General features: G+C 44.0%; 1 protein-coding gene across 4 annotated transcripts in view; it reads left to right on the forward strand.

Moving 5' to 3' along the window:
- Scn10a (sodium voltage-gated channel alpha subunit 10) overlaps nucleotides 1-8,871 on the forward strand; it is a 93,889-nt gene that overhangs the window by 76,034 nt on the left and 8,984 nt on the right. For 3 of the 4 annotated variants that reach the window (XM_015489622.2, XM_015489624.2, XM_048795057.1), the window contains 4 exons: nucleotides 667-951; nucleotides 2,208-2,261; nucleotides 3,334-3,471; nucleotides 5,517-5,621. In XM_015489622.2, coding sequence (XP_015345108.1) covers nucleotides 667-951; nucleotides 2,208-2,261; nucleotides 3,334-3,471; nucleotides 5,517-5,621 — 582 coding nt within the window. Of the gene's footprint in view, nucleotides 1-666; nucleotides 952-2,207; nucleotides 2,262-3,333; nucleotides 3,476-5,516; nucleotides 5,622-8,871 lie in introns of all 4 variants that reach the window. The other variant, XM_015489623.2, reaches the window with a different exon arrangement.

The following is an 8,871-nucleotide window of genomic DNA, read 5'->3' on the forward strand; positions in this document are numbered from 1 at the left end:
CTTTTTTTTTTTTTTTTTTTGTACCAGGGATTGAACTCAGAGGCACTTGACCACTGAGCCACATCACCAGCCCTATTTTGTATTTTATTTAGAGACAGGGTCTCACTGAGTTGCTTAGGGCCTTGTTTTTGCTGAGACTGGCTTTGAACTCACAATCCTCCTACCTCAGCCTCCCGAGCCATTGGGGTTACAGGCATGCACCACTGTGCCCAGCTTGTACCCATTTTCTTGTTTGCTGATTTTCAAATGAGTGAGTTGGTGAATATAGATTTAGTTTCACTGATGTTTGTACAAATTCTCTAAAATGCAGAAATTGAGGATAATAAAGTAAGGTTTGAAAAGCCTGCATATATGAATACAACACATATACTTATACCTCTAAATGAGTATGCTTATGGTTATAAAATGATCCATATTCTCAGTCCTAAGGAAAGATACTGAAACCTTCCTTCAGTGAGGTTAGGGGAACAAGATCTAAACCCATCTTCAGCTGCCCAATGTCTCTTAATCTTCTGAGTGTGATTTATTGCACTAATTAACACACTTCTCTTGCTGTTTCCAAAGGCCCACTGGCTCATGAAGTAGCTTGAATGAGTATAGAAGGAAATGGGACCCAGTAGGGAGGGGCATTTGCAGTGTCCCAGGTCCTTTTCTATTTCCCACCAGGTGGTGGTAGATGCCTTGGTGGGCGCCATCCCATCCATTATGAATGTCCTCCTTGTCTGCCTCATCTTCTGGCTCATCTTCAGCATCATGGGCGTGAACCTCTTCGCAGGGAAGTTTTGGAGGTGCATCAACAATACCAACAAGGACTTTTCTCTTGTGCATTGGTCAATTGTGAATAACATTTCTGATTGTCAGAATCAAAACAACAGTGACAACTTTTTCTGGGTCAACGTGAAAGTCAACTTTGACAATGTTGCAATGGGTTACCTCGCACTTCTTCAGGTGGTGAGTCAACTATGAGATCAACCATTTCTCTTTCTTTGGATGCCCAACAAGTGAAGAAAGTCTGGAATCTTCCAGAAGATGCTATATAGAGATATTGCTAGGGATATCACTAAGTGTGGGCTGAGGTCATTCTTCATTCCTATAGACTACACAAATGATACCCATTAGGCTAGAAGACATTACCAATGAGTGCCATCTTCAGCGGTGCAGTTAGACAAGTCTAGGTTAAGAGCATAGAATAAAGGGAAGGGACTCCCATGGGGTTATATCAAGGGATTACTTAGAACACACTGCCTATACAAAATGACCATTGTATAGCCACGTGCTCAGTCTTCTACTTTATATCGTCTCCTAGATGGTAATAAATCAAGTCTAATTAAGTTTCTTACTATAATATATGATGTTTTCATAATGACAGTCAAACACATTCATGCTTTCTATTTATTCCTTCATCCCTTGCTTTCATTCACTTATTTATTCAGTCCCCCTTTCACTCAAGTTTTGATACAATTGCTTATACATTTGTCATGTATTTACCCACGAGTTCACTCATTCCACCATTTATTCATCATAGTCAACAAATGATAACCAAGTAGCTTTGGTATGCCAGGCATACCAAAGATACAGCCCTGGGGGATACAGTCAGAACTGGTTTCAGGCACCAATGCTATATGAGAAAAACAGACATATACATGAATAGGAATAGTCCATTTAACGCTATAAAAGGCCTAGGAGTGCACGACTTGAGATGTCTTTCATGACCAGCATATGTTAAAAGGCATGCCCAATTTCAAGACCTCAAGAACAATAAAACTGGAGACAAAAATGTGGAGGTCTTCTACTCCCAACTTCCTGATATTCCAGAGGTAGCTATATCCCATTCTTATGTCATGTGCATTGGTGGGAAAGTGATTGAGAAAATGGCAGCCCCAAGACAGGTAGCCTGATCCAGAGCACAGAGCAGTCTCAGCAGATGGCACTACAGCATCCAGATAGCCAATCATGCCAAACTCTAGAAGGTTCCGTGTCTTTGATGCCACTCTATTCTGAAATAGCCACATGTGGATTACTTTAAATTATCTTATAATATTGGTCAAGTCACCCAAAGGACTTTTTCCTTTCTCACTTTCTGCCCAAGCCCTTTCTTCCTCAAGCCTCCTAAGCATCCTGCTCTTTCACTGGGCCACCATGGCCTGGCAGGGGTCCAGTGCAGATAGATTGGCAGGCACTGAGTGGCTTCTGCTCCTTGTTTCCAGGCAACCTTTAAAGGCTGGATGGACATCATGTATGCGGCTGTTGATTCCCGAGAGGTAAGTCTCATCAATTCATTGTATCTACAGTCTTCCCCTCTGAGCATCATGTCCATGTCTGTATTTGAAATGAAACGAAAATGGCATTGGTGTCAGAAGAGGTGTGGTCATCCAGCAGTCTCAACTGTCCCTCCCTGCAGTAGTGTCCAGCTGGCCTTCTGCGTTGTGTTTAAGCCCACCTAGCCCATTCCCCTCCCATGTACTCTCCCAGGCCTCTCATACTCTTCTTGTGCTCACCAGGAGAGCACCAGGTAATCTCTGAAGGATGGTATATGGGAGGCCACTCCTAGACAGGAATAGGAACCAGGGCAATGGCTACAAAAAAGGGACATTGAAGGAATAAGACAGAATCTCAGGTGCCTCGGGAAGTGGGGGAGATGCTAGTGGACAGACCCAGTGATGTCCTGACCGGTGTTCCCTCAGCCCACTTCTGAGTTCGCTTGCATTCTGCCTTTCTGATTCTCTGTCTCAAGACTTTCTTCAGTGTTTCAGTCCCTTGCTTTCATTCACTTATTTATTCAGTCCCTTTTCACTCAAGTTTTGATACAATTGCTTATACATTTGTCATGTATTTACCCACGAGTTCACTCATTCCACCATTTATTCATCATAGTCAACAAATGATAACCAAGTAGCTTTGGTATGCCAAAGATACAGCCCTGGGGGATACAGACCCAGTGATGCCCTGACCCGTGTTCCGTGCTCAGCAGCCTGTCCCCCAAGGACGGGGGATTTAACATCCCTAGGCACAACCCTCACTGATAAGCTTGGGGAGTCATAAATAAATACTCCAGCTTCCCTGTCCTTTGGTGGTTCCATTCTGAGGTATGTTCTACACAGTCTTCAGGGGGCCCCAACAGGATTGAGCATCAGTTACCCACAATGATGGTCTGCCTAACAACACCTGCTTCATTAACTTTTCTTCACTTTCTGCTTATTCTCCCCAATTCCCTCAATCCTGCTTCCTGGAAAATTACCTGCTCCCAGGTTCTTGTCCCAGGGTTGACTTTTAGGGTAAACCTAAGCTAAGACACCCAACCTCTTTCTCCTATTCCCTCTTGTCTGGTCACAGGTCGACATTCAGCCCAAGTGGGAGGACAACGTGTACATGTACTTGTACTTCGTCATCTTCATCATTTTTGGTGGCTTCTTCACACTGAATCTCTTTGTTGGGGTCATAATTGACAACTTCAATCAACAGAAAAAAAAGATACGTGGAGCTCCATTGTTTCTGGGAATCTTATACTTGCTGCCCCCTGGCCTGACCTCATGGCTAAAGTCAATGCTACTCATAGGCCTCTATGCCTAACCCAGAACCTAATTTTGGCACTTAACATCAAATTGACCTTTGCCCCCTGGTTGTGGGCCTCACCCCTATCTGGTGCCTGGGGCTGCTGCTGCTACAAGAAATGCACCCCATGTCAAAAATGCCCCTCCCTAGGTCCCCATTCTCCTTCTCAAAATGACCTCAGTCTTCCCAGCTGGAACCAAGTGTGCTGAGACTGTCACAGGTGACACCTTGGGAAACATCTACAGGGAAGGATTAGGATCCAATATTTGCTGCTCTGTTTGGGGCTCTGACTCACAGAGGACTAAGTCAGGAAAACTTGGGAAGGGCCAAGACCCAGATTTTGGCAGAATTCCAATCATCCTTGGGATGGGGAGGAAGGATCTTGGCTCCATGAATATTGACTCAGATTAATAGGAAACTGTTGCATTTATAATATAGTAAAATATAAGAGTATTGAAGGCATAAAATGCTTTCATACTATCCTTTCGTTAAGTACACTCCATACCCCTGAGTTAGATGTGGCACCATTTTAGATTTGTATAAACCGAGATCCAAAGAGAAAAGGGGTCACATGGTTGAGTCACATAGCACAGAATAGCCTTTGGCATTACATAAGCCCAGATATGTGTTCCTGATTCAGTCACCAGCTGAATAGGTGATATTGGAAATATCATATACCTCCCTGGGTCTCAGTTTTCTTACCTATTTAATGGAGTTAATAATATTTATCAGGAGTGTGATGAGAAAAAAATAAAACCATATACAAAGAGCATCTAGTTAAGAACTGAACACACAGTGGGCACTAGATACTAAGTGTTACTATTATAATTTAGAATGTATATCCACTAGAGAAGGCATCCCACCTACAGAAAGTCCTCGCTCAGGGTCCTAGGTATTAGAAAAGAGCAGGAGAGAGCTATGGGAGCCCCAGAGGGGCTCTGCAAGTCAGCAGTGACCATCATCATCAGTACTCCATTCCAGCAATTTGAGAGCATTCAAACAATCTTTTCTCCTATTTCCAGATGAGGAAACTGAGGTCCAGAGAACAGAACTAGCCATGTTATGTGATTGATAGAGTGAGATAAGCCAATGACAAGATTGAGATAAGAACTTCAACCACAGACTCCTTGCCCAGAAGTCTCAGTCTGACCCCACCCAGTGCTCACCTACTCACTGCCCCAGCCCCTGTCTGGCCTCACCAAGATGTTCTTCCCAAGAAGCCTTTTGATATTTCCTCTCCTATCCCATAGATATCAGCCCAATTTCTCAGCATTTGCAGACTCATTTACACAGTCATGCTGTGGGCTTTCAGATTATAATAGGAATTGAAAGGTGAGGAATTGAATGACGGTGGTCCAGAGGATCCTTAAAGAAAATTAACACTCAGTCTTCAGGGAGGGAGACAGAGTCAATCATTACCATATGTGACACTCTAACAGCAGGGGCAGTGCAACTCGGAGGCTCTGGAAAAACCATTCAAGGTCCCTTAAAGACCAGGAACTCAAGAATAAGGTATTAACTGTCCTCAGCAACTCCTCTCAAGAAAGGGCTTGAGACCCTGTGTCCTCAATCTTTGCTTAGAAATTCTTGCCCCCAGCAGAGACTGACTCTAGAAGTCCTCTGAGTTTGACTGAAATGAAATGAAGGCTCAGAATTAAACCAACATGTATCTTCTCCTTGGGTCCTGTTCCCAAGCTCTCCCCACCCCCTGTCCACGCAGTGTCTCTGTGTTTCTGGAGAACAGAAACAAGCTTGGCTTCAGAAACCCAGGCAGGAAGTCTAAGATGAGCTCCGTCCTACCACTGTCTTTGGTTGTGGTGTCCAGGCAAGACTCTCCTTGATTCTAGGCTGGGCATGTCTTTTCTACCATGAAGTGGAGAAGGTTCTCATATAGAATGCTCTGACTTTGGTTTCCCAGAGGGATCCTGTTACTTTAATAACAATAGTATGTCTCCCTCCTTCACTTAGGGGGCCAAGACATCTTCATGACAGAGGAACAGAAGAAATACTACAATGCCATGAAGAAGTTGGGCTCCAAAAAGCCCCAGAAGCCCATCCCACGGCCCCTGGTGAGCCACACAGCTTCTCTCTCATGTTGTGTTTATGAGTACTGCTATGCCTGGGCTGGGAGAGGCCTGACCAGTACTGTCTGTAGAGGAGATCTGGACTGTGTTCAGAGATGAGGGTGATGAGGGTGAAGAGGGTGATGAGGGTACATAGGCCCCAAGAATGACAAGTTTAGATGAAGAAACTCTGTTCTTTGGGAGTGAAAATAACTCCTAAAGATGCTACAAATAGACCTGTTCGTGGAAGCAGTGAGTTCCCAGCAATTTTAGGATTCAAGCACAGGTTTGGAAACAGATTAGGCTAAATGATAACAGGATGATTAGAATCCAGAGTTGAAACATCTGGGTGGTTATACATCATGATCTAGATTGTAATGGATCTCCAGACTAACCTTGCATTCCAACCTCATGCCTATAGGTAGACTGGAGAGGAAATGGCCTGATACAGTCATGGTCATATTCTAGTGGCCCAGCAGGAACTAAAAAAATATCCCATTCTGAAATTTAAAGATTGGCCAAAAATTAGAACCAGACTCTACTTTGATTCCTTTTTTCCTAAAGATCTCAAGAGATATGCCCTTTATTCCTCTATTACATACATGCAGTACCCAAACTATACTTGATATCACCTAAATTCTTCTCAGTCCTCTCCAGAAGATGGAAATATCAAAACTCTGGGTGGCCCCAGGATGGCAGCCCTGTTGGGAGTGGATGAACAGGTTTGGAAATGAAGATGTGATATGTCAGGAATTACAGATGAACCTCATCAAAGAATTTCTGAGCCATCCACTGCAGTGAATGGAATTGGCTCTTGTCCTTTTGCATAACCTTTCTGTGGCTTAGATACAGCATTTATGAAGAAAGCTACAGGTACTTCCTCCGACACAATCTCATTATTAACCCTTTCCCCACACAAGGGCAAAGCCAAAGGACCTTCAATAAAGAAACAGGTCTTTCCCTAAAGGAATTAGGAAGTTAAAAGACATTCATTTTGTTGGCCAAGGCATTAGGATTTCTAAATCAAGTAATGGTACTTACATGAGTGCCTCCAAATTTGGTGAGCACAAAGTCTCAAAAACATTTACAAGATTTTTTTTTAAAAAGTTATTAAATTTTTTTTTTATACTAGAGACTGAACCCAAAGGCACTTAACCACTGAGCCACATCCCCAGCCCTTTTTATATCTTATTAGAGACAGTGTCTCACTGAGTTGCTTAGGGCCTCACTAAGCTGCTGAGGTTGGCTTTGAACTTTCAATCCTTCTGCCTCAGCCTCCCAAACTGCAGGGATTACAGCTCGCACCACCATGCCTGGCAAGTTATGACTTTTGACACACTTTATTTGGAAATAGTGGTCATAAAATTATTACTATTTAGATTCTTCTAAGAAATATTGTAATAGGGTGCGATAGAAGATTCAGAACCTCTGTAGGGGTAGAGAATTTCTCCCAGATCTTTCATAAAATCAGGATAACTGGGCTCGAATGAGCCTGAATAAAAGTGTGCAAGGTTCACTGAGTGTCCCTCTGTCAAGAAGTCCAATGGGCAAGAAGATGCTCCAAATTAAAAGACGTAGGTGAAAAGACTGAGCCCAGCCAAGGAGACTCAAGTCAAGGGCTCTAGGAAAATGATCCTGAGACTTAGTGAGAAGCAAGCGGCTGAGTCTCTGCAGTCCTTTCTTTGTGGCTAGATTCAGGCTGAATTCACATTTGAACCTCAGAGTCCTGTGCTAGGGAAACTTTTGGCAAAATCTTGAAAGCTTGGAGCACTTCCCTTACACACTACTCAATCAACCAATCAACATCCCAGCTTCTCTCCTCTTATCAATTAATCCCACAGGCTACCCATGGCCTCTTCCTCTCCTTGTCCCTGGAATAGGGTATACTGCATTTCAAAAAAAGGGACCCTGGAGAGGACATCTAAATACAAAGGTCTGAACCTGATGCTGGAGTTCCAAGCAATATAACACACAAGTGAGACTCCAGGCTGCTCATCTTTTCCCTTACTTAAGCCACAACCAAGGATCTCCAATTCCTCCAGTAGTGGCAATAAGGGAGGCCCTGCAAATGGGGGTGGGGGATGGAATCTCAGAGCCCAACTCTGTTCCTGAGATTCTCCACCTATTTTCAGGGAGAGGCACCAACACGATGCTACCTTTAATGCAGGAACATGGCTCTCTTCTTAATAACATGGCCTAAGCATGCAAAAACACTGTTTCCTTTGTTCCATGGGCCGTCAAAGCTGAGGCAAGGCTGGAACATTAAAATTTTGAAGTCTTAGGGAACCCAGCAGAGCAGGGTTCGAGCAGCAACAGCATCTGAAAACTCTCCACAGCCCATAGGCTTTGGCCTATCCCAACTCCTGTCTGGTATCCAGATGGCAGGCAGCATCACGGCACTCCCTACCCAGCCTGATCAGCTATGCCTCTTAAAGTCTAGAACCAAGAAAGAAACCCAAGAAAAACAAGGCATTCCCATTCCTGAGAATCCATCTTCTCAGGCCCAGCTTTCATTTCCTTCTCTCTCTTGGGAGCCCCAACAGGGAAAGCTGGTTAGATAAGCAGAGCCTTGGCAGAGGAATTCTGCACCCCAAGTTTCATGGCAGTGTTAAACTGACACCAAATAGGGACCCCCGCCCCATGCACATGCACACACACACACACACACACACACACACAAACACAACTCCCCACCTCTGGCAAAGCCCAGGGTCTCAACCTTGTTTCCTCATAGCAACAGCTAAGGGTTCCACCAAACAGTATATTTTATTCTATAACATTCCCTCTACAGAACAGACTAAAAGCAGAACTACTTCATTGTGACATAATAGTTTCTAGAAATCACATCTTCAATCACCCACTTCATCATCTCTGAGAGCATTGAGTCACAAAGATGTGATCTCTGCCCTCAGGCCAAACCAGGATCAGCCAAAAGCTGCTGCATTCCCTAAAGTTGGCATATCCAGGGCAAACCTGATGCCTAGACACTTATAGATACTATTGCCTGCTTTGTTTAATTAGAAATCATGAAACCATGAATGGGCCTCTATTTCTCTTTCTTTCTTTTTTTTTAAAACCATTTTCAGTGATGAAATAAAGGGTAGTGACTCAGAAATTCTCCTTCCGCCCCAGGAAAGACATGAGCCAGCCAGCCATTATTCATGGAGCTGGGCCCACTTGGGTCAGATTCTTTGCTCTAAACCAGCAGGATAGCAACCCACCCTGCCTTGAAGCAGAAGCCTCATCATAGCACTGC

This window comes from Marmota marmota, unplaced genomic scaffold (genome assembly GCF_001458135.2).
Source record: "Marmota marmota marmota unplaced genomic scaffold, marMar, whole genome shotgun sequence".
Lineage (NCBI taxonomy): Eukaryota > Metazoa > Chordata > Mammalia > Rodentia > Sciuridae > Marmota > Marmota marmota.